The sequence below is a fragment of the Chamaea fasciata genome, unplaced genomic scaffold (assembly GCF_029207755.1).
Source record: "Chamaea fasciata isolate MVZ Bird 193981 ecotype frontalis unplaced genomic scaffold, bChaFas1.0.hap1 SCAF_57, whole genome shotgun sequence".
Lineage (NCBI taxonomy): Eukaryota > Metazoa > Chordata > Aves > Passeriformes > Sylviidae > Chamaea > Chamaea fasciata.
Window position 1 is genome coordinate 171923 of NW_027094142.1, and position 23674 is coordinate 195596.

General features: G+C 60.4%; 3 protein-coding genes across 10 annotated transcripts in view; 2 read left to right on the forward strand and 1 right to left on the reverse strand.

Annotated features, from left to right (window-relative positions):
- Positions 1–1292: 1292 nt before the first annotated feature.
- On the reverse strand, positions 1293–8909 carry LOC136304194 (antigen peptide transporter 2-like). The gene is made up of 12 exons (XM_066207820.1): positions 8850–8909; positions 8014–8578; positions 7309–7417; positions 7100–7230; positions 5973–6178; positions 5169–5366; positions 4636–4764; positions 4367–4555; positions 4125–4298; positions 3585–3744; positions 3170–3297; positions 1293–2545 (listed from the first exon to the last, which is right to left on the reverse strand). Exons 2-12 carry the CDS (start codon positions 8513–8515, stop codon positions 2297–2299), a joined length of 2175 nt encoding a protein of 724 aa, XP_066063917.1. The 5' UTR covers positions 8516–8578; positions 8850–8909; the 3' UTR covers positions 1293–2296.
- Positions 8910–9177: 268 nt separating this feature from the next.
- On the forward strand, positions 9178–15503 carry LOC136304206 (antigen peptide transporter 1-like). Its single transcript, XM_066207833.1, has 10 exons — positions 9178–9488; positions 9875–9977; positions 10056–10401; positions 10833–11030; positions 11406–11534; positions 12141–12347; positions 12692–12865; positions 13447–13606; positions 14296–14432; positions 15066–15503. The coding sequence occupies exons 1-10, from the start codon at positions 9392–9394 to the stop codon at positions 15264–15266; spliced, it is 1752 nt and encodes a 583-aa protein (XP_066063930.1). The 5' UTR covers positions 9178–9391; the 3' UTR covers positions 15267–15503.
- Positions 15504–16619: 1116 nt separating this feature from the next.
- The window catches only part of LOC136304211 (tenascin-X-like), a 35626-nt gene continuing 28571 nt past the window's right edge, over positions 16620–23674 (forward strand). For 7 of the 8 annotated variants that reach the window (XM_066207842.1, XM_066207840.1, XM_066207841.1 and 4 more), the window contains exons 1-7: positions 17521–17969; positions 18976–19200; positions 19818–19930; positions 20485–20638; positions 21390–22046; positions 22397–22486; positions 22829–23122. In XM_066207842.1, the coding sequence (XP_066063939.1) occupies positions 17747–17969; positions 18976–19200; positions 19818–19930; positions 20485–20638; positions 21390–22046; positions 22397–22486; positions 22829–23122 (1756 nt within the window). In that variant the 5' untranslated portion in view covers positions 17521–17746. Of the gene's footprint in view, positions 16663–17520; positions 17970–18975; positions 19201–19817; positions 19931–20484; positions 20639–21389; positions 22047–22396; positions 22487–22828; positions 23123–23674 lie in introns of those variants that run through there. The other variant, XM_066207835.1, reaches the window with a different exon arrangement.

A 23674-nucleotide genomic window follows, 5' to 3' on the forward strand; every position in this document is an offset into this window, starting at 1 on the left:
TTTTTGCAAACTTAGTATCCACCCCTCTGGTTGGTTTTTCTCCTTTCATGTTCCTTCTGTTCCATTTGAGAAGCTCAACTGAGCCTAGGCTACTGCCTTTCCATGGCCACTTTTCTGACATTAAAGCTCCCCCACGCACCCAGAAGCTGGTAACACCTAGTTTTTTACCAGTTCTTTCCTGTAGATCTACAAGCAGGTTCCTTCTTAGTTTTGGAATTTCTATTTTGTTTTCTAGTTGTTGTCTGAGGTTTGCATATAAACCTCTGCGGGGGATTGGCTCTGGGATGGGTTGCTGTTACCTGTTTTCTTTGTTTGCTTACTATTATTTGCTCCCATATTAAGTCTTGCATCAAATCTCGTTCGCTTTTCCATTCTCATGTTTGACCTGTGGGGAAACAAACCCACTTGTTGCCTGGTGGGTGTCCATGTTTTGAACCTAGAAGCTATGTAACCCCATACATTCGGCCATTCTGTATAGAGAAGTGGAACATGGGACTGTGTGTCCTGCCACAGGTATGGATTCTGCCCCAGGACCATCAGGATCAGCTGGATGAGGAGGGAGGAAATCCAGGATCAGGAGATTTGAGTGGGGTGGAATCATTCCGAACATTGATGGCACCTTCCACACCTGGGCCAGACCTGAGGGACTGCCAGGGGAGTGGGAGCAGCACCGGTGCTGGGTGGAGCATCCCAGAATGCTGGAGCTGGGGATCTTCATCTGGGGAAAGGCTGGAAGTGCAGAATCTGTTAATTGGGAATTTGGGAATGCAAAGCAGCAGGGTGGGGGTTCCCCTTCCCCTTCTGACCATCTTGTGCTTCCCAGAGCTGGAATCAAACTGGAATCATATCCCAGTGATGATTGCTGTGTCCATCATTGCTGTGTCATGATCCTCATTGGATTCAGCATCTGGAACACGTAACACGTGGGATGGTGGCTGGGGATGACCGCCAATCCGTCCAACAGCATTCTGGGGATCCTGCGCTGTGGGTGCCGATCACACGTTATTTCCATAGGGAAATGGGAGAGGGATGGATACAATACAGTGGCCAGTGAGTACCAGTGGCAGATCCAGCTCTGGATCGCCTCCATGCAGATGAATCCTGGTGTGTGATCCACGCTGGAATCTCACAGATCTCTCTCTGCAGAAACAGGCAGAGAAACCAATTGTTTGACCGCAGGTACAGAGTGGGATCTGTGTGGGATTCCAGAAGGAATATAGGGCGGGACTCCAGATTAGGGCGTGATTCCAGATTGGGATCAGGTAGAATTCTGAAGTGTATCTGAGCTGGATTCCAGAGCAGGATCAGGTGGGATGGATGGAGTGGCATTGGAGTGGGATGCCAGAACAGGACTTGGGGGGGATTCCAAAGCAGATCAGGTGGTATTGATGGGGCAGAATTGGGGCACAATGGCTACAGTAGAATCTGGTGGGATTCCAGAGTAGTTCTTGCTCTCTGTGGGCTCTTCAGCTGGATCCAGCCCATGGGATGGGGACAGACAGGGTGACACCATCTCTTACTCCCATCCTGGCAAGAATCATCACCTGAATGATCCACGGTGCCAGGTCCAACCCCTTCCTTCTCCCTGCAGAAAGCTGCAAATTGCTGGCTGAGCTCAACCTGCTGCTCTCACCCATCATGCAGCAGACCTTCCCAACAGATTGACTTTCTGTTTTCCCATGTTTTAAACACAAGAATAAAAATTATTCCAAATGTTTTAATTCTGCTATGAAAATACCTTGGTTTGGGCAATAATTCCCAGTTCCCTCCTCCAGTGCTCAGCAGTTCCTCTCTGAGAACGAGGAATAGAAAAGAGGACATGGGGAACTGGGATGAAGACACTGAGGAAAGGTATGGGGACACTGGGAAAGGACTGGGGACACCAGGAGCTTGGAGTGGGCACAACAGGCATGGGATGTGACATCCACACCCAGATCCATCCCTTGGGATTTATTTCCTACTCTGTGTCTCATGTCCAGGAGCGGACACAGGGGGCATGGGGACCATGGATCATGGGGAAATGGTGGTGCTTGGATACAGGTGATCTGTGCATGGGGGATACGAGGAAAGATACAGGGGAGATGGGGAGTGGGGATCCAGAGGACACAGATCCAGGGAAAGGGGGGACCTGCAGGACACAGTGGGGACATGGGGGATACAGGGACCAAGGCGACACAGGGAGCTGGGATCCAGAGGATGTGGGGATAAGGGATTCACAGGACACTGTGACTGGGGACACCAGGAACTGGCTGGGGGCACAAACACCAGGAATGGGGACACTGCGGCTAATTCCCCTTTATTCCCTGCCAGATGCAGCCCCCTTCTCACTGCCCATGCTGGGGGTCTCGGGCCCCCCAGTCCTGTCTCCTCCAAGGAGCAGGCGGCTGTAGGCCCCGCAGCGTTCCCGCAGCTCCGCCGGTGTTCCAGTCTCCACCACGACTCCGCGTTCCAACACCACGAGGCGATCGGCCACATCCAGCACCCGCGGCCGGTGGGACATGACCAGCACGGTCTGGGCCAGCCCAGTGCGCAACCAGCGCTGTGCCTGGGGCCAGAGAACGCTCATCCCATCCCATCCAACTCAGTCCTACCCAGGCCCAACCAACCAATCCAACCCCACTGTCCCATTCCTCCCAATCCCACCAAACCCCATCGTTCTATTTTTACCATTCCACCTCCCTGTTCTCCATCCCATCCCCATGCCCACTGTGCCATCCTGTCCACATTATCCCCATCCCCACTGTCCCATCCCACTCCCACCACCCCAACCCTTCCCATCGCTCTCCATCTCTATCCTCATCCCAGCATTCCCTATCTCCTTCATTCCCACCCCACCCCATCCCATCCCACCCCACTCTATCACATCCCTTTGTCTTCAACCCTTCATTCTATTTTCCTGCCATCCTACACCCATGGTCTCCATCCCATCCCCACCATTCCCATCCTACCATTCTGTCCTATTTCTCCACCTTGTTGACCCACACCATCTCATCCAATCCCTGACTTCATCACATCATTCCCACTCCAGCCCATTATCCCTTATTCCTACCACCCCATCTCCCCAGTCCCCCTCCCAGGCATCCCACCCTTCCACTCCCATACCATCACACTCCATCTTCACCAACCGCACCCTTACCCCGACCAAACCCCTCCGTCCCACCCCACTCACCGCCTCCTCGTCTCCATCATCCAGTGCCTCGTCGAGGATGAGGACGGCCGGACGCCGGAGCAGAGCCCGGGCCAGGGCCACACAGCGCCGCTCCCCTGCTGCCAGCCGCCCCCCATGCTCCCCCACCTCTGCAGGAGCAATCCCATCAGAGGAATCAGTGGGATCCAGCCCTGGAGTTCCCCCTCTCCTCCCCACTCCCTGTGCTCCCCCACCTCTGGGGGGGATCCTAGGATCAGTGGGATCCCAGCCTTAGAGGTCCCACCACTTTCCCAAACCCCCCAGATCAGTGGGATCTGACTTCAGGGATCCCCACATACCCCACCATCTGCCACCCACCACACTCTTCCGTCTCTGCCAGAGGATCCTGGGATCAGGGGGATGTGTCCTAGGGGTGCCCCATCCCCCCAGCTCTCACCGGTGTCCCAGCCCTGCTCCAGCCCCTGGATGAAGTCCATGGCTCCAGCAGCAGTGGCAGCCTCCCGCAGCTCTGACTCTTTGCAGTGCTCCAGCCCCAGCGCGATGTTTTCACGGATGGTTCCAGAAAACAGGACGGGATCCTGCTCCACCAGCACCACCTGCCCCAGCCCCGAGCCCTGTGATGCTGTCTTGGCTCCTGGTGACCCCATCCCTGTTCCATGACCCCATCCCACCCTGGTGTCCCTGCAGTCTCCATCCCTGATCCCATTGTGCTCATCCGAGTCCCCAGTGTCCCCATCACTGTCTTCCCACTTTCCCCATCCCACTTCCCAGTGTTCCCATCCCACTTCCCAGTGTTCCCATCCCTCTTCCCAGATCCCCATTCCTGCTCCTGATAGCCCCACTCATGCCTCCCAGGTCCCAGTCCCAGTGTCCCCACCCCTGTCCCCATTATCCCCATTCCATTCCATTCCATTCCATTCCATTCCATTCCATTCCATTCCATTCCCAGTGTTCCTAGTGTCTGTGCTGTCCCCACCTTTCGGTGCAGGTACTGGTGTTCATATTCTGGCAGCGGGATCCCATCCAGTAGCACACTCCCACTCCCAGGATCCCGCAGCCGCTCCAGCAGTGCCACGGCCGTGCTCTTCCCACTTCCATTGTGCCCCACCAGTGCTGTCACCTCCCCGGAACGCACCTCAAAGCTTACGTCCTGTGGGATGGGGACAGGTGATGCCAGAATTCCCACCCCTGGGAACCTCCACCTCCCCCCAGACCCACCTTCAACACGGGGTGCTCTGGATTCCCAGGATACGTGAAGGAGACCTTCTGAAAAGTGACATGACCCTGAAGCTCAGGGGGTTCCCGCGTCCCCCTGACATCCCCTGTGGGTTTCCGATCCAGGTATTCCCAGATCTTCCGTCCGGCAGCTGCATTGGTCAGGAATTGATTGAAGCCATAGAGCAGCACCTGAGGAGAAGGAAGGGGGTGGCACTGGGATGGACAGAAGCATGGATGGAGGAACAGACACGTGGATTCCATGGGATTACCTGGACATGGCTGCCAACTGTGTCCTGGTACAGCAGGAAGGTGACGAGGGTCCCAGGAGTGATGTATTTGTCACGGAGCAGCTGGTGGCTCCGGAAAAGCACCAGGACCCGGATGGCCAGCTGGAGCAACTGTGGGTAGGAACAGGGATACTGGTGCCCCCAACTCACTGGAATGTCCCCATTCCGCCTCTCCCCATCCCCCTCCTGACGTCTTTATCCCTGTTCCTGGTGTCCTCACATCACTCTTGATGTCCCCATTTCTGGTCCTGATGTTCCCAACCTTTGTCCCAGTGTCCCCATCCTTCTTCTAATGTCACCACTCCCATTCCTAGCATGCACATTCCTGATCCCAATGTCCCTGTTCTGGTATCCCCATTCCTGGTGTCCCCATTCTGCTCTCCGCACCCGTGTCAGATGCTGGTTTCCCATTCCTGATCTCAGTGTTCCCATTCGTAGTATCCCCTTTCCCAGCGCCCTCATCCCTGATCCTGGCATCCCTATTCCCTGGTGTTCCCATTCCCAGGCCCCCTGACCCTGTGCACAAGGGTGAAGAATGCCAGCTCCAGCTCTATCTGCTCCTTCAGCCTCAGCTCCTTGGCCAGGTTACAGCTGTGCTGCTTCTCCTCCTCCTCCTCCGCCGAAAAGATACGGATTGTCTCAATGGCGGCGACAGATTCCTGCACTCCTGAGGCCGTCCGGGCGGATGCTTCCAGCATGGATTGCTGCAGTGACTGTGGGAACATCGGGGGGTCACCAACTGTCCCAGGTCACCTTCCTGGCCCACCATCCACATCCCATCCCCAGCATTCCCATCCCACCACCTACTGCATCCCCACTATTGCATTCCCAGCATCCCACACCTCTGTCCCCCACCCCCACCATTCCCATCCATTCTCCCAGTCCTAATCCCACCCTCCCCCATCCCCACTGTCTCATCCTGTCCCCACCATTCTCATTTCCAGCATCCCACTCCCCTGGTGCTCATCTCTACTCCCATCCCCCTGGGCCCCATCCAACCACACTCTCCCAACCCATCTCCCTGTTTTATCCCACCATCCCATCCCGCCTTATCCCATCATTCTCTTCCCATCCCCGCCATTCCCATCTCCACCATTCCATTCTATCCCCATGCCAGCATTCCCACCATTCCATTCCCCTGGTCTCCACCCCCTTTCATCCCACTATTTCCATCTCCATTTTCTTCCTTTCCATTCTCCATCAACCCCATCCCATCCCCACCATCTCATTCCCCTGGCCTCCATCTCAACTCCACCATTCCCACCCCCTTGTCCCACCTCTGCATCCCCCTCCCACTCTTTCCCTCCTGTATTCCTGACCTGTTTCCGGGCAGTCTGGATGCGGTTGGTGGCGATTTCAAGGGGCAGCTCCAGCAGCGCCAGCAGCGCCAGCCCCGGTGCCAGCCCTACCATGAATGTCCCCACCACCAGGGCCATTCCCAGGCTTCGGAACAGCTGGTTGGCCCCAGATGGTGTCGCCAGGCACACCCGTGGCACTTCCATGGAAAACTGTGCCAAGAGCTCAGCTGCAGGGTGGGAAAACAGATTGGGATCACGGTGGGTGGGGACAGGATGGGAATGATGTGATGGGCACCAGTGGGATGGGATGATGGGGATGGGAATGGGGATGGAGACGGTCAGGGTGGAATGGGATGGGACAGTGGAGACGGGATGGTGGGAATGGAGATCGCGGGACGGGATGATGGGGATGGTGGGATGAAGCTGGGGACATGCAATGGGATGGTGGCATGAGAATGAGAATAATGGGGAGGGGATGGTGGATAGAATGGGGAAGTGGGACTGGGACAGGATGGGACACAGGAGTAGAATAAAGCCAGGAAGATGGGGTGGAATGGGATGGGATGGGATGGGATGGGATGGGATGGGATGGGATGGGATGGGATGGGATGGGATGGGAATGATGAGGATGCAATGGTGTGGGAACTGACAGTGGTCAGAACATTAATTCTTAGGCTCCAGGCAGTGTCTTGAAGCCTGTGGGAAAGCCAAGGACAGAACTCTCTTTGTCTGGCCTGGGAAATCATAAGGAGGAACCCAAAACAACCTTGTAGATATCCTCCTCCTGACACCTGGTGTTTTCCCAACTTGTTTACTGGTAGAGATATTTACAAAAAGGTGGTGCCCTAAAGGACCAATCCTATTCATTGGACCAAAACACTGTATAAAAAGAATCTGCCTTACAATAAACTTTGCTATACGCCCTCTGAAGAAATCGGAGTTCTACGTGTCGTTATGTGAGCCGTCCTGAATCATAATGATGGAATGGTTGAATGGGACAACAGACAGATGGGACAGGACGGGATGGGTACTGGGGATGGTGGGTACAGGACTGAATGCTGGGATGGGGACGGGGGTGACAGGATAGTTGGGATGGGATGGGAGAGGGGATGGGTCAGGTGGGCTAGGGCTGGGCCATGCCCCGTTACCTGGTGGCACCCCCTGAAAGAAGTCCAGATCTTGGTGTACCAGGTGGGAGAAGAGCCGGAGACTCAGGCTCTGATGGAGACGTGCTTTCAACAGCATGAAGAACCCCCCACGGCACCCGGAAAACAGCACACTGGGGGGGACATGGAGACACAGTGACATCAGGGACACTGGGGACACAGGGACAGGCCCAGGGAATACTGCAACCTACCTGGTGGCTCCAGCAGCCGCCACCATCCCGATGCCACCTGCGGTGAGTCCATCGCCACCCTTGATGGCATCCAGCACCTTCCCAGTAACGTACGGTCCCAATGTCTCCCCTGGATGTCACCGAGACCGTGTCACCATGGGTATGACCACTGACACAGGTGGACCCTGATTTGTGAGGGGCAGGACCCAGTCTGGGGAGTGGAGATCTAATTTTGGGAAAGCAGGACATGATTTGGGCAGGAGACAATTTAGAGGGATCGAGACCCAGTTTGGGGGGGTTTAGTGCCAAATTTAGGGGTTTGACCCCGAGTTTAGTGTGGGGCTCAGCACACAATTTTAGGGGTTAGAACCTAAACATGGGAGATCAGGACCCAATGGCTTGGAGGTCAACATCCATTTCTGGGCATCAGACTCTAAGTTTGAGGGTCAGCACGCAATTTTGGGGGTGCAACACCCAAGTTTGAAGGGTCAGAACCCAAATTGGAGGGTCAGCACTCAACTGAAGGGGTCAACTCTCAATTTAAGGGGGTCACCACTCAATTTTAGGGTGGTCATCGCCTATTTAGGGGCCCAGCACTCAATTTTTAGGGGCCAGCATCCAATTTGGTGGGGGGGTGGGAGGGTGTCCCAGATTGGGTGGGTTCCCAATTTGGGGCTGCAGAACCCAAATTTGGGGAGTCAGCGCCTGTAACCACTTGTCACCCACCAACGGCTCCCAGCACGAGGCAGAGGAAGGCAGCTCCAAGGACGTTCCGCTCCTCCCAGGTCAGTGCCAGGGCGCGCCAGACGGTGCCAGGAGCCTTGGGAACGCTGCCGGGGGTCTCAGGGACACCGCCGGGGGTCGAAGGCGCGGCCCAGGCCAGCAGGGCCAGTGCGGCAGCTGCGTGGGTGACCCCGAGCCAGGCGGGCGCAGCAGCCGCCAACAGCCCCGGTCCAGCTCCGGGCGGCCCCAGAAAGTACCGGAATGTTCCGAAGGCCGCGGGGGTGGCGGCGACCGTGACGGCGGCCGCGGTGGCCCCGGAGGGGCGGCGAGAGGGCAGCAGCCAGGTGGCCACGACCAGGACTGGCAGGCGCAGGGCGGACTCGAGCCACACGCCTGCCACGCCCAGCGGCGCCAGCACCGGCACCAGCGGCACCAGTAACACCAGTGCCAGGGCATCGGCCACCAGCAGAAGCCCTGGCAGGAGACCAGCGGACGGCAGCGCCATGGCGGGAACCAGTACAGATCAGTGCAGGGCTCCCTGTGTGGCTCCCAGGGAACAATCGACGGCCTGCGAACTCACCAGTTAAAACCAGTTAGGACTGCGGTGTTCCCCTGTCCACGCCAGTGGTCCCAGTCTAGACTACGGTGCTACCAGTCTAGCCCCCTGAGCTCAGCAGGCCACACCAGTGCTCCCAGTCCAGCTTGGGCTGCTCCTCAGTCCAGACGAGGCACTTCCCAGTCCACACAGAACGCTCCTCAGTCCACACCAGCGCTCCCAATCCAGCCCTCTCAGCTCCCCAGTCCACATCAGTGTTTCCAGTCCAGCTTGAGGCACTCACCAGTCCACACCAGTGCTCCCAGTTCAGCCCCGCAGTAGCTCCCAGACAGGTCGGTTAAGGTTTCGCTTTCGAAAGCCCGCCCATCCCGCTCTGCCCCGCCCCTCCCGCCCTCTCCACACCCATCTCCCCGCCCAGACCCCGCCCCCTCCCCGCCCAGACCCCGCCCCCTCCTGGCACCGCCTCCTTCGTCTCACAACCTGCTCCGGCTCCCTCTGCCAGGCAACCGATGATGTCACCCTCACCTTGACCAATCACAGGCGTTCATTCAACGCCTGGGGATTCCAGGGGATTCCCGCCGGCCGCGCCCCGCCCCCCCGCGCTCCTTTAAGGCTTTCCGGGAAAACGCGGCTGCAACGGGAAAGAGGCCGGGCCGGATCGGGGCGGCATCGTGACCCTCCGGCACCCAGAAGGTCCAGACTAGGACACACTGAGAGCAGTACCAGGACTCGGCACGGACCCTCTGGGAACCTCCGGAACCAACCGCGAGAAGAACCGGGACCAAGCGGGAGCAGGACCGGGACCCAGGGATCCCCGTGCCCCCGATGCTGTCTCCCCCCACACGCCGGCTCCTGGCCCTGCTGGGCCCCGAGCGCGGGCGCTGGATGCTGGTCGGGGGGCTGATGTCAGCTTCTGCCCTCGGTACGGGGGGACCCCGACCGGGGGGGGGCGGGGGGCGGGACCCCTTTGAAGGGCTTTGGGATCTGATTTGGGGGATTTGGACATAACTGGGGGAGAGGGGGGCGGCGGGCAGGACCCGATGGGAGGTTGCAAGGCCAATTTGAAGGGTCAGAACCCAATTTGGGGGAGGCAGGATCTGATTTGAGAGAGGTCAGAAACCAATCTGTGGGTCAGGACCCAATTTTAGTGAGCGCTCGGTTTGGGGAATCAGGATCCAGCTTTGGGACTCAACTGACAGTTTTGGGAGTGGTCAGGATCCAATTTTCGGGCCTCAGCCCCCAGTTCAGGGGTCACCACCCTGTTTCGGGGCGTTTGGGGCCCCTCACCCTGATGCTGTGTCCCCACAGGTGAGGTGGCTGCCCCGTACTTCACGGGCCGTGTCACCGACCGGGTGACACAGGAGGATGCGACAGCAGCCGTGTGGCCCCTTGTGCTGGTGGGCCTCGGCAGGTGGGTGACACCGGAGCCACGGGGACGCCCCGAGGTGCCAGTGACCCCGCGCCGCCCCTGACCCCGCTGTCCCCACAGTGCTGTCACCGAGCTGGCCTGTGACAGCATGGCAGCTGTGGCGCTGACACGGGCGCGGGACCGGCTCCAGCGCGGTGCGGTGGCCGCGGTGCTCCGCGGGGACGTGCCCGGGCCTGGGAGCAGCCTGGGGGACACGCCAGGCGCGGTGGCTGAGCGGGTGACGGGGGACGCCGAGGCGGCTCACTCGGCGCTGGCCGATGTGGTGGTGCCGGGGCTGTGGGCAGTCACGCGGGCTGTGTCACTGCTGGCCACGGTGGCCTGGCTGTCCCCGGTGCTGGGACTGCTCACCCTCCTGGCACTGCCCCTCTTCGTGCTGCTGCCACGCAAGGTCGGGTCCATCCAACAGGTACTGAGGGAACATGGGGTGTGGGGGGCCCTTGTCAGCTCCCCGTGTGCCTTGTCACCTCCCTGTCCCCAGTGTCACCTCCCTGGGACCCTTGTCACCTCCCTGCACCTTGAGTTCACTCCAAGTCCTTCCTGTCCCCTCCCTCTGCCTGTGGTCACTTCCCCATGCCCACTGTCACCTCCTCCTGTTCCCTGTTTCCTCCCTGTCCCTGCACCTCCCATCCCCACGGTGACCCCGAGGTGACTTCCCTGTCCCCTCACGACCCCATGGTGACCCTGTGCTGACCCCGATGTAACTCTCCTGTTCCCTCTGTGACCCCATGGTGACCCTATGGTGATTCCCCTGTCCCCCTCCACCCGCCCAGAATTCCCCCATCCTTGTGGTGGCCCCTCTGCATCCCCATGGTGACCCCCTGTCCCCTGTGTCCCCAGGACCTGGCACGGCAGGTGCAGAAAGCGCATGCCAGCACCACTGCGGTGGCCCTGGAGTCACTGCAGGCCATGGGGACCGTCCGGGCCTTTGGGCACGAGGCCGGCGTCACCAAGCGCATCCAGCGGTGCCTCGCCCAGGGATACCAGTTGAGGCAGAGGGAGGCGCTGGCCTACGCGGCTGGGCTCTGGGCCAGTGGGGTACGGGGATACTGGGGGCACAGGGGGGTGAGGAACAGTGGCATGGGAGTAGGAGATGTGTTGGCACAGGGCTGGGAGCAAGGGCACGTGGTGGCAGGGGGCTGGGCGACATGGGAGTGTGGTGGCATTGGAATAGGGGACGTGGGGACGTGGCAGCAGGAGGTCGCATTGGATGTGGTGGCAGGGGGATGAAGACATGGGGACGGGGTGTGGGCATGCAGGGATGGTGGCACGGGGATGGGAGATGTGGTGACAGGGGCTGGGGAACAGGGACACAGTGGCAGAGGGCTAGAGGACATGGGAACATGGTGACGTGGGGCTGGGGCACACAGTGACATGAGGCCGCGCTGACGCCCTGTGTCCCTGTGTCCCCAGTTCCCTGCACTGGGCCTGAAGCTGGTGCTGCTCCTCTTGGGAGGATACTTGGTGGCTGCAGGAACTGTCACCCCTGGGGAGCTGGTCAGCATCCTCATGTGCCAGCTGCACTTCACCAGGGCCGTGGAGGTGATGAGTGTGTCCCCTACACGTCCACTCTGTCCTCTGCTGCCCCCAACCTGTCCCCAACCACATTCTCTGTGTCCCATGTCCCCCCACCATGTCCCTGTGTCTCCACATCCTCACAGTGATGTCCCCATGCTCTCCTGGCCACGTTCTCATCCCTGTCTCCTGTGTCCCCAGCCCCTCCCTGTTGTGTACCCTCCATGTCCCCAGGTTCCCTCACTTACGTCCCAGTGTGCACCTGCCACGTGCCCACCAGCTCCCCATGTCCGTATCCATGTCCCCATGCCTGTTCCCCAGTCTGTCCCAGCCATGTTTTTCCCCTTAGTTTTCAACATAACCCTGCTGTGTCCCTTCCATGCCCCCAGGTCCCATCCCGACCTGGCTGTGCCTCTCCCTGTCCTCATGCTCCCCCATGCTCCCCTGTGTCCCCAGGCTCTGCCATGCCCCCAGTGTCCCCCCATGTCCCACTGTCTTCTGTAACCCCAATGTCCCTTGTGTCCCCCAAGTCCTCCCACGTCCCCAGGCCATGCCATAGCTCCCCTCATATTACTTCATACCTCCATGTGTTCTTCTCATGTTCTCATGTCCCCAATGTGCTCATGTCCCCAGGCTGTGCTCCTTTACCTCCCTATCCTGGGCAAGACTGTTGGCTCCTCTGAGACACTCCTGGAACTGCTGGAGCAGGCCAGGACGGTGGCACCCTCAGGGCCACCGTCACCTGTCACCCCCCAGAGTGATGAGACCACAAGGACTCAAGGCCTGTGCCTCAAGGATGTCTGGATGTCATACCCTGGGCGGTCTGAGCCAGTCCTCAAGGTGATGGGTGACACAGGGGCATGGGGAGACATGGGGGTGTTGTGAACATGGGGGAACATGTGGAAACATGGGACACAGGAGGACAAGGGGATATCGGAGACGTGGGGATGACATGGGGAAACTTGGGATATAGGGGAATGTGGGACAGGAGCACAAGGGGATACTGGGGACATGGAGGGACAAGGGGATATTGGGGATGTGGGGAGGACACGGGGAAACATGGGATATGGGGGGATATGGGACAGGAGCACAAGGGGGTATTGGGGACATGGGGGGACAAGGGGATATTGGGGACACACGGGACATGAGGAGGTGCCGGGTGCGATCCCTGTTCCTGCCACCAGGGGGTGTCGCTGTCACTGCGCCCCGGGGAACTCGTGGCCGTGCTGGCGCCCCCTGGCGGCGGGAAGAGCTCACTGGTGGCGGCGGCGCTGGGGCTGCGACCCCTGGCGGGTGGGGCGGTGCTGCTGGACGGCATTCCCCTGACCCCTCGCTCGGACCCTGCTCTGCGGCAACAGGTGACACAAACGGGCCGCTCCCAAGCTGCCACGGCCACCCCTAGGTCACCATCCATCCCCTGCTGCTTGTCCCCCTGTCACCAAATCTCTCCAATGTGTTTCCATGGGCAGGCCGTTGTCCCCCAACAGGTCCCCACAGCCACCTCTGGGTCTGCACCTGGTCCTCAACAGGTCCCCAGTGCTACCCCCAGGTCACTCCTGTGCCCCAAATGGTTCCCTGCTGCCTCCCCAAGGTCACCAGTGGGTGCATCAGTGCCACACCCTGGGTCCCCAGTTCCACCTCTCTTGTCACCTGGGTCCCCAGTTCTACCCCTCTTGTCGCCAGTGGATTACCGTGGCTACCCCCAGGTCACCCAGTGTGCCAACATTCATGACCACCGTGTCACCCTATGTTCTCAACACATCCACACTGGCACCTCCAGGTCACTCCTGTGTTCCCAACAGTTCTTCACAGCCATCCCTATGTCACCAACCAGCCTCACCATGACCCTGCCACCACGCCATGTCTCCATATGTCCCCCTCTTGTCCCTGCCAGATCCCTGTGTGATCCCATGTTCCCCCATGTCCCCTGTCCCCACAGGTGGCTGGTGTGCCGCAGTGCCCATCCATCTTGTCCCGCTCCCTCAGCGCTAACATCTCGCTGGGCTGGGGACATAAGGAGGAGACACAGGTGGTGGCAGCGGCGCGGCGGGTGGGGGTGCACACCTGGGCCCAACAGCTGCCGCACGGCTACAACACAGGTACGCGCGTGTTCCCATGATTCCCCTGTAGTGTCCCCAGTGTATTCCAAAGATGTCCTAAAAGCATCCCAATAATGTGTCCAAGGTGTCCCCTTGGTCTCCCCAGTTTCCCCGATGTGTCCCCGTCATGACCCCGTGATGTTCCCATAGTGTCCCCTACTGTTCCCATGATGTTGCTTCACCATCCCAAAGGTGTCTGTAATTTCCCGACTGCCTGCCCCACCATGTTCCTTCTGTCCCCTCACTGTTCCCTGACAGTCCCCATGGTATCCCCACGCTGTCCCCATGCTGTCCCCTCCATGTCCTCTCTGCTTCCCCACTGTCCCCTCGCTGTCGCATCTCTCTTTTCCCAGTGCACCCCAGAGCTGGGGGTGCAGGGAGTGTGGCTTCCTAACATGTCCCCAGTGTCTCCCCTTGGTGTCTCAAATGTGTCTCCATGGTGTCCCCTCAGTGTCCCTATGCTGTCACCGCCATGTCCCATTGTTGTACCCTCGCTGTCCGCTCTCTGCTTGCTCCCAATTCCCCATGGTGTCCCCTCAGTATCCCTCTCTGCCTCCTCCCTGTCACCTCACTGTCCTTGGAGAGGCAGGTGCACAGTGAGTGAGGCTCCCCGGTGTGCCCACATGATATCCCCATGGTTTCCCCACAATGTCCTTGTGGTGTTCCCATGGTGTCCCCTCTGTCCCCAGAGGTGGGCCCGCGAGGGATGCAGCTTTCAGGGGGGCAGGCACAAGGGGTGGCACTGGCCCGGGCCCTGCTCAGGGCCCCCCAAGTGCTGGTGCTGGATGAGCCCACACGTTCACTTGATCCCATGACCCGGCACCAGGTAGGTCACAGCCCTGCCCCTGTGTCCCGTGGCCCCATCCCCTGGGTCCCCCGGATCCCCATGTCCCTTGGGGTCCTCACTTCCTATGTCCTCTTGGTTGCTGGCGCCCATGTCCCCTGGGGTCTCCCAGGTCACCAAATTCCCTGGATCCCTGCCCCTCTTGTCCCCCTGTTCTCTGGGTTCCCAGTCCCCACGTCCTTTGGGTCCCCAATCCTTGTGTCCCCCATGTGCCCTGTGTCCCCTGGGTCCCCACTCCCCAAATGCCCTGTATCTCCTCTGTTCCCACTCCCTGTGTCCCCTTGGTTGTTGCCCCGCATGTCTCCTGGGGTCCCCTCTGCCCTGGGGTCCCCTGGGTCACCAAATCCCCTGGGTCCTTGCCCCTGCATCCCCTTGGTCCCAGTGTCCCCACCTACCCTGGGTCCCCACGTCCTCATATTACCTGGGTCCTTGTCCCACATGACCCCAATCCCAGAGTCCCCTTGGTCCCGATGTCCTCTGGGTCCACATGTCCCCACTCCCCAGGTCCCTCACGATGCTCTCCCCCCTGGGGTCCCCTGACACGCCCATGTCCCCCATCTCCGCCGTGTCCCCCCCCGTGTCCGCATGTGCCCTGACCCTGCTGTGTGCCTGCAGGTGGAGCAGGAGCTGCTGTGTCGCGACGGGGAGGGGCCGGCAGTGCTGCTGGTGACAGGACGGGTGGCCCTGGCCCAACGGGCGCCGAGGGTGGCCCTGCTGGAGAGGGGCCGGCTGCGGGAGCTAGGGACCCCCGGGGAACTAAGGACCCTCCCGTGGGGGACAGCGGGGGACACTGGGGATGGGGAGGGGGACGACTAGGGCTGGGAGGGGGACACGGGACGGAGCCTGTGAGAAGAGGGATGAGGACGCTGGACGGGGAGGGGCAGTGGAGACATGGGGAGCAAGGATGGGAACACCGTGGGGGAGAGGGTGACTTCGGGGCCAGGGCTGTTACAGTGACCGAGTGTGAAATCAATCAATAAATCTCCAAATCTACACATCAATAAATCAAACAATAAACGCGTAGAAAGTGGGGCTGCGGCCGGGACCCCCCCGGCGGGGCCCCGCCGCCCTTCCCCCCCCCCCCCATGAGCTCATCGTGTTGATGGAGAAAATTCCTTGGCGGGGGCGGGGGGGGACACGGAGGGGGGAAAAGGGGGAGGACCAGGGGAAGACATCGGGTGGACACGGGGTGCTCCCCCCCCTCTGCTCCCGCCCACGTCTGCCCCCGCTCCCGACCTTTTGGGGGTCCCAGGAGCCCACACCCCCACACACCCCCCCCCCCCGCTGTTGTTGTTGCTGCCGGGGCCATGAGTCACGGCCACGCCCGGACTGGGAGCACTGGGAGAGGTTGTGCCGGGGCACTGGGAGCACTGGGATGAACCATACTGGTGTTACTGGGAGCCCTGGGTCGGGCTGTGCCACATTACTGGTGTTACTGAGAACGTTTGGACAGACTGTACTGGTGTAACTGGGAGGACTGGGGTGGACTGTGCCGTGCTACTGTGCCGTGTCACTGGGAGCATCAGGGTGTGTTGTGAGGAGTCGCGAGTTAAGCTTTCTGGGGTTTTGGGGGCTACTGGTGTTGCTGGAATGGGCCATACTGGTGTTACCAGGAGGACTGGAGTGCACTGTGCCACATTACTGGTGTCACTGGGAGCACTGGGGCAGGCTATACTGTGGTTCCTGGGAGCACTGGAATGGGCTTTCTCCTGTTACTGGTGTCACTGGGATGGGCCATACTAATGGTACTGGGAGCCATGGGTCATGCTATGCCGTATTACTGGTGTTACTGGGAGCACTGGGAGCTGGAGGGAAGGTGGCACTGGGGTTACTTCTGCTGTTGCGAGCACTGGGATGAGGTGTCCCGTGTTACTGACGTTCCTGGCAGGTCTGGGATGAGGTGTAGGACAGGTCCTACGCTGCTGGGAGCGCCGGGATGTGCTGTGCTGTGTTACTGGTGTCACTGGGAGCACTGGCATGGGCTACACTGGCATTCTTGTGAGCTGGGGGGGTCACTCTGAGGCACGTTACTGGTGTCACTGGGAGCCCTTCCCGCTCGGTTGTTTGGTTTCCATGGCGACACCCCAAACACGGGCGGGGGCGGCTCCCCAGGGGGTGCGGGGAGGGCGTGGCCCAGGCCACGCCCCCGGCCACGCCCCCGATGGGCTACCCCGCCCGACCCAGAGCGAGAGCGCAGCGGGACCGGCCGGAGGTACTGGGGGGGACTGGAGGGTCGCTGGGGGGCACAGGAGGGACTGGGGGAACTGGGGTCACTGGGAGGTGACTGGGCGGGGCTTGGGAGAACACAGCAGGACTGGGGGGCACTAAGAACTGGGGGAAACTGGGGGGAATTGGGGGCACTGGGAGGGACTGGGAAGCATTGGGAGAACTGAGGGGGACTGGGAGAGACAGGGGAGAGCTGGAGGCACTGTGGCAACGGGAGGGACTGGGGGGTACCAGGGGGTCACTGGGGGAATGGGGGGGGGGCTGGGAAGGCACTGGGGGGAATTAGGGGGCACTGTGGAAGACTGGAGGAATCGGGGCTCACGGGGGCGAACAGGGGGCACTAGCAGCTCTGGGGGAGCTGTGGGTATTGCGGGGGCTGAGGAGGACTGGGAATCACGGGGAGTTCCTGAGGGGGTCACTGGTGGTGACTGAAGAGTCACTGGAGGTTACTGGGAGGTGCTGTGGTTTGGGGTGTCTTTGTGTCTCCATGAATGTCCCCCACGTGTCCCTCATGTCCCCACGACTGTCCCTGTGTCGCCATGGGTCTCCCTGTGCCCCCCTCATGTGTGTCCCGGTGTCATTCAGGTGTCACCAGAGATGTTCCTGTGTCCCCTACTGGTACGCACGTATCCCTGGGGATGTCCCCAGTGGTGTCCTCTGGGTGTCCCCTATGGGTGTCTGCCTTCCCCCTCTGTGTCACCGTGGGTGTCCCCAAGATGTCCCTCTCTCCCTGCATCCCGCCATGAGTGTTCCCTGTGCTTCATGCGTGACCCCAGGGTGTCTCCACATCCTTCCTGTGGGTTGTTTCCCTCGGACATCCCCACAGCTGTCCCTGTGTCCTTTATTGGTGCCTGTGTGTCCCCATGAATGTCCCCATAGATGTCCCTGCATCTTCATGTGCCTGTGTGCCCTAGCCGTCCCTGTAGGTGTCCCTGTGTCCCCTCCTCACGTGTGCCCGTGTCCCCCCATGGGTGTCTCCCCACTGTTGTCCCTGTGTCTCTCCACCATGTCCGTGTTCCCCTGTGGCTGCCTCTGGGTATCCCCAAGTCACCCTGTTTTCCCCCAGGACGATGCCGGTGACCCTGGAACTGCGGCTTCTTCTGCTGGCACTGGCGCTGCGGGGGGAGGCAGTGTCCCCTTCACTGTCCCCTGCCACGTCTCCCCCCGAGTCCCCCTCTGAGACGTGTGGTGCAGCGCTGGCGGATGTGCTGAGGCGGCTGCGGGAACTCGAGGGGCACGTGCAGGCGCTGAGGGGACACTGTGGGGACACAGGGGGACCCCAGGCCGGGACAGGTAACAGAGGACAAGGAGGGGGAACACGGGGGAGCCCCAGGCTGCCACAGGGGGACACAGGGAGGGCAGGGGGACATGGGGGAACATGAGGGAACGTGGGGCTCGTAGGGACAGTGAGGGAACATGGCAGAACCCTGGGCTGGGACAGGTAACAGAGATTAGGGACATGGAGGGGACACAGGGCAGGGCAGAGTGAAGGACAGGGGGGACATAGAGGGTCATTGGGGGATCACTGGGGAGTCATTGGGGGGTCATTGGGGTGTCACTGAGGTGGTTATTTGTGGGGACATTGGCGTCATGATGGTCCTTGTGGTCACTGGGGATGTCAGTGGGTGTCCAGTTGGGGGTCAGTGGGGAATCACTGCTGGGATCAGTGGGGGTCAGTGGGAGGTCACCAGGGGGGATCACTGGGGGGCCAGTGCGAGTCATTGGCAGTCATTGGTGTCACTGGGGGGTCATTGGGGGGGTCACTGGGAGATCACTGGGGGGTCAGTGGGGAATCACTGCTGGGATCAGCGGGGGTCAGTGGGAGGTCACTAGGGGGTCACTGGGGGGCCAGTGAGAGTCATTGGCAGTCATTGGTGTCACTGGGGGGTCATTGGGGGGGTCACTGGGAGATCACTGGGGGGTCACTACTGGGATCAGTGGGGGTCAGTGGGAGGTCACTGGGGGGTCATTGGGGGGGGTCACTGGGAGATCACTGGGGGGTCAGTGGGGGGTCACTGCTGGGATCAGTGGGGGTCAGTGGGAGGTCACTGGGGGGTCATTGGGGGGGGTCACTGGGAGATCACTGGGGGGTCAGTGGGGGGTCACTGCTGGGATCAGTGGGGGTCAGTGGGAGGTCACTAGGGGGTCACTGGGAGGCAAGTGTGAGTCGCTGGCAGTCATCGGGGTCATTGGGGGGTCATTGGGGGGTCATTGGGGAGGTCAGTGGGGGGGCACTGGGGGGCCATTGGTGGGTCACTGGGGGTCGGTGGGGGTCACGCCTGTGTCCCGTGTCCCTCAGGCCGGTCGGTGCAGCTCTGTGCGCCCCCTGCCGGCGGCGGCTGCGCCTGCCCCGCCCCCTCGGCCGAGGCCCCGCCCCCGGCGCCGCCCCCCGCGTGTCCCCGCGGCTGCAGTGACCAGGGCCGGTGCGAGCGCGGGCGCTGCCGCTGCTTCCCGGGATTCAGCGGCCCCGACTGCGCCACGCCGGCCTGCGCGCCGGGATGGGGCGGCTCCCGCTGCGACATCGGTGCGTCCCGATGCCCCCCAGTGCTCCCAGTACCCCTCCGTGACCTCCCGGCTTCCCCATCTCAGTGCCCCTCGGTGCTCCCACTGAGGTACCCCCGCGAGTACCCCCTGGATGGGAGGGGAAGCTGCTGCGGCATCGGTGGCTCCCCAGTGCTCCCAGTGCCCCGCAGTGTTTCTCCAGCGACTTCCCGGTGACACCACCTCAGTGCTCCCAATGCCCCCCCTGCTCCCGTCTCATCCTGGGAGGCCCTGCTGTGACACCAGCGCATACCCAACTGTTCCCCAGTGCCCTTCAGAGTTCCTCCAGTGCTCCTCAGCCCAGTGCTCCCAGTACACCCCCACTTCTCTCCCCATCCATGGGGTGTTCTCATGCCACCTCAGTGTGTCCCCAAGCGTCCGTCCCTATGTGCCACTCCCAGTGCTCCTCGGTGCCTCCCAGTGCCCCATCCCTGAGTGTCCCCATCCCTTGGTGTCCCCAGCATGTCCTAGGGTGTTCCCAGGGTGCCCCCATCCCCTAGGGTGTCCCTGTGGTGTCCCCAGGGTGTCTCCACCCCAGGGCATCCCCATCTAATGTGTGTCCCCTGGTGTCCCCATGGTGTCCCTGCACTGTCCTCTCAGAGGTGCCCTGGGTAACACCACGGTTGGCCTCCCGCACCCCAACGTCCCTGCGCATCACCTGGCCCCAGCCCCTCGTTCCTCCTGATGGCTACCGGGTGACACTTGTCCCCCTGGTGAGTGGGGACACAGAAGACATGAGGGTGGGGGCATGGGGATGGGACAGGGACAGGAGGGGACATGGAGGGGAACAGGGACATGGAAGGGGCAAAACCCCAGTGTCACCAGTATGGACACAATGGGATGACCCAAATATGTCTCCAAATCATCCCGATGTGTCCCCATGGTGTCCTCAGTGGTATCCCTTACGTGCACTAAATATGTCTCCCATAAGCCCCTGCAATGTCTCCCAAACATGAGCCCAGTGCATGTCCCCAACATGACCCCAGTATGTCCCATAGTGTCCTCAACCTGTGTCCAGTGTATCCCCAGTGTTCTCCATTGTGCCTCCACCATGTTCCCAGTGTGTTCCCATGGTGTCCCCAATGTATCCCCCAACACATCCCCAATCAGTCGCCACACTGTGTCCTGAATAAGTCCCCAACACGTCTCCGATGTGTCCCTGAAATTCCTAACATGTTCCTAAGGGATCCCCAGTGTGTCCTCAATGCGTCCCCAGTGTCTCTCCCTGGTGTCCCCTCCCACCCCCTCACAATGTCTCCGTCCCCAGGATGACCCTGTGGCCATGACAACACACGAACTTCCCAGCTCTGCTGTCGCCTTCTCAGTGACGGGGCTGTCCCCAGGCCGCCCCTTCGAGCTGCTGGTCCAAGCCCGGCGGGGGCCGCATCTGGGGGCACCTGGGGTCCTGCGTCTGCGCACAGGTGGGGACACTTGGGGACACCACAGGGATGCCTGGAAACACTGTGGGAACAGGGAAAGGGCTGGGGCAACAGGGACAAGGGTGAGGGTGGGAAGGGCATAGGGATGAGGATGGAGAGGACCTGGGGTCCTGCACCTGTGCACAGGTGGGGACACCTGGGGACAAGGCAAGGGGCATAGAGATGGAGTTAGGGACACAGTAGGGACAGAGGAAGGACAGCAGTGGGGACAGTGGGTGGGATGGGGACAGGGACAGGGTGGTATACAGATGGGAATGGGAATGGCACAGGGATGGGGACAGTGATGACAAGGGCTCACTGTGGGGACAGGGATAGCACAGGGACAAGGATGGGGTTGGCATGGGCACAGGGACAGGAATAAGAGGCATGGAGACAGTGATAGCGTAGTGTCACAGTTAAGGGGACAGCCCAGATATGTGCTCAGGAATTGCACAGGGGTGGGAATGGCACAGGGATGGCGACAGCGTGGGAACAGTGTGGCATTGAACAGAGATGGGATAGCAGAAGGATGGGGTTGGGGACAGCGATGGCATGGCCAAGGGAGTGGGGACAAGGATGGGAACAGGGATACCAGGGGAACAGGGATGGAGGTAGCATGGGCATGGATACAGGGGTAACATGGACAAGGGGACTTGGTGGGGATGGCCCAGGGATTGGGACAGGGCTGGGACAGAGGTGTCCCCCAGGAACTCTCTGTGACGGATTGGTGACATGGATCCCCTTTGCTCCACAGCGCTCATCCCGCCTGTGCCCCACTATGAGGGGTCCCCAGCATCACCTCAGGGCTCCCTGGGGTCCCCAGCAGTGGCACCATCAGCCCAAGGACCCCCAGAGTCCCCAGGATCCCCAGGGTCACTGGTGTCACCCATATCACCAGACTTGTCCTTGGGGTCACCTGGGTCTTTGGGGTCGCCAGCATCCCCCAAGGTTCCAGCAGCCCCAGTAGCTCGAGGGTCCCTGGGATCCCCAGCACCTCCAAGGTCATCAGTGTCACCAGAATCTCCAGAGTCACCAGCATCGCCAGAATTCCCAGGGTCATCAGTGTCACCAGATTTCTCAGTGTCACCAGTGTCCCCAGAGTCCCCTTTGCCCCCAGAGTTCCCAGATTTGCCAGGGTCCCCAGAGTCCCCAGTGTTTCCAGGGTCCCCTCCACCCCCGTGGTCCCCAGTGTCCCCATGGCCCCCACTGTCCCCAGGCATCCCCTCCCTGCAAGACCTGGTGGCCCGGCTGTCCACATACAGTGGATCCCTGCTTGAACGTCTCGAGAGCCACCTGCGGGCCACCAACTTCCCACTCCGTGGCAACCAGACAGTTCCAGGGGTGGCCCGTGCCATCCTGGCCTACATCCTGCGCCGGTACCCAGCCTTTGGGAGAGGACAGGAACCCACAGGTGGATGTCACGGCAGAGACGGAACCAGGAGGGGATGGGGACATTGGGGAGAGGGGTGGGAGAAAAGGATGCCTCAGGGATGGGAGCTACAAGGGGAGAGACATCCTGGAGAGCAGAACAGGGGGAGTGGGCAGAGATGGTGGGAATGGGGAGTGGGACAGGGAAGGGACATTCCAGGGAGGGTGGGATGGAGGGGATGGGGAAAGGGGAGCAGGGAGGATGGGGAGGGTGGGTGGAAGGGACATCCTGAGAAGGAGGAGGATAACCAGGGACAGGGGGAGGGACATCCTGGGGAGGACAATGAGGGACGGGGTGTCAGGGATGTCCTGTAACATGCTCTCTGGGGGCAGGGGAGGGTGGAAACCAGGAGCTGGTGCTGGAATGGGAGGACATGGATGGGATGGACCTGATGAAGCCATGGAGGGACATGGGGAAAACAGGTACTGATGTGGGCAGTGATGGATGGGATGAGCTCAGGTATTGGATTTGATGACCCTTGTGGGTCCCATCCAATTCAGAAGATTCTGTGATATCTGGGATGGAGAGAGGAGGGATGGATGGATGGATGGATGGATGGATGGATGGATGGATGGATGGATGGATGGATGTCACATGGATAGAGGGATGGAGAGACTGATGAATGGAGACGTGAATGGAGGAGGGGATGGATGAAGAGGTGGAGGGATAAGGGAGGGATAGATGGAGGGAGGGCTGGAGACATGGATGGCCATGTGACTGGACAGACAAATGCCTCTGCCCACACTGTTCTCACTCCATTGCAGTCAAAGCCGAGACAGAGGAGCTGCATCCATCCCAGCCAGTCCTGGGTGACCTCAGTGTCACCAGCATCACCCCCAGCTCCATGCAGCTGCAGTGGAGTGTCCCTGAGGATTCCTTTGACTCCTTCATGCTGCAGTACCGGGATGCCCAGGGCCAGCCCCAGGCCCTGCCCATCGATGGCGGGTCCCGCTCGGTGACAGTGCCAGGCCTGTCCCCATCCCATCGGTATCACTTCCACCTCTATGGGCTGCAAGGTAGGAGGAAGATAGACCATGTCTCCACCGAGGCTGTGACAGGTGAGGGAGAAGGTCAGGGAGGTGAGGGTGCATAGAGGGAGGGAGAGAGGGAGGGATTAAAGGATGGGGGAATGGGTGGGTGAAGGAAGGGATAGAGAGGTGCAGGAGTGGAAAGATGAAGGATGGGATGGATGGATGGATGGATGGATGGATGGATGGATGGATGACGATTGGAGGGTTGCATGAATATATGGATAGATGCACGGTTAAGGTGAGAGATGGATGCATTGATGGAGGGATCAATGGATGGACAGAAGAAGAGATGAGGAATGGGTAGATGATTGAAAATGAGTGGTGGCTCCCTGGTGAGTTAGTTGGTTGGGTAGACTGAGGGACAGGGGGATGGTGGGGAATGCATGGATGGTGATGGATGATACGTCGATGGAGAGGGGCCTCCTTGGTGGATTGGATGGATGAATGCCGAATGGACATGTGGCTGAAGAGGTGCACATGTGGCTGAGTCCATGGCTGGATTTTGCTCTGAGCGAGTGAGGGGGTGAGTGTAGGGGAATAGGGGTGTCAGATTGCATTCAAATCAGATTCAAATAGGAC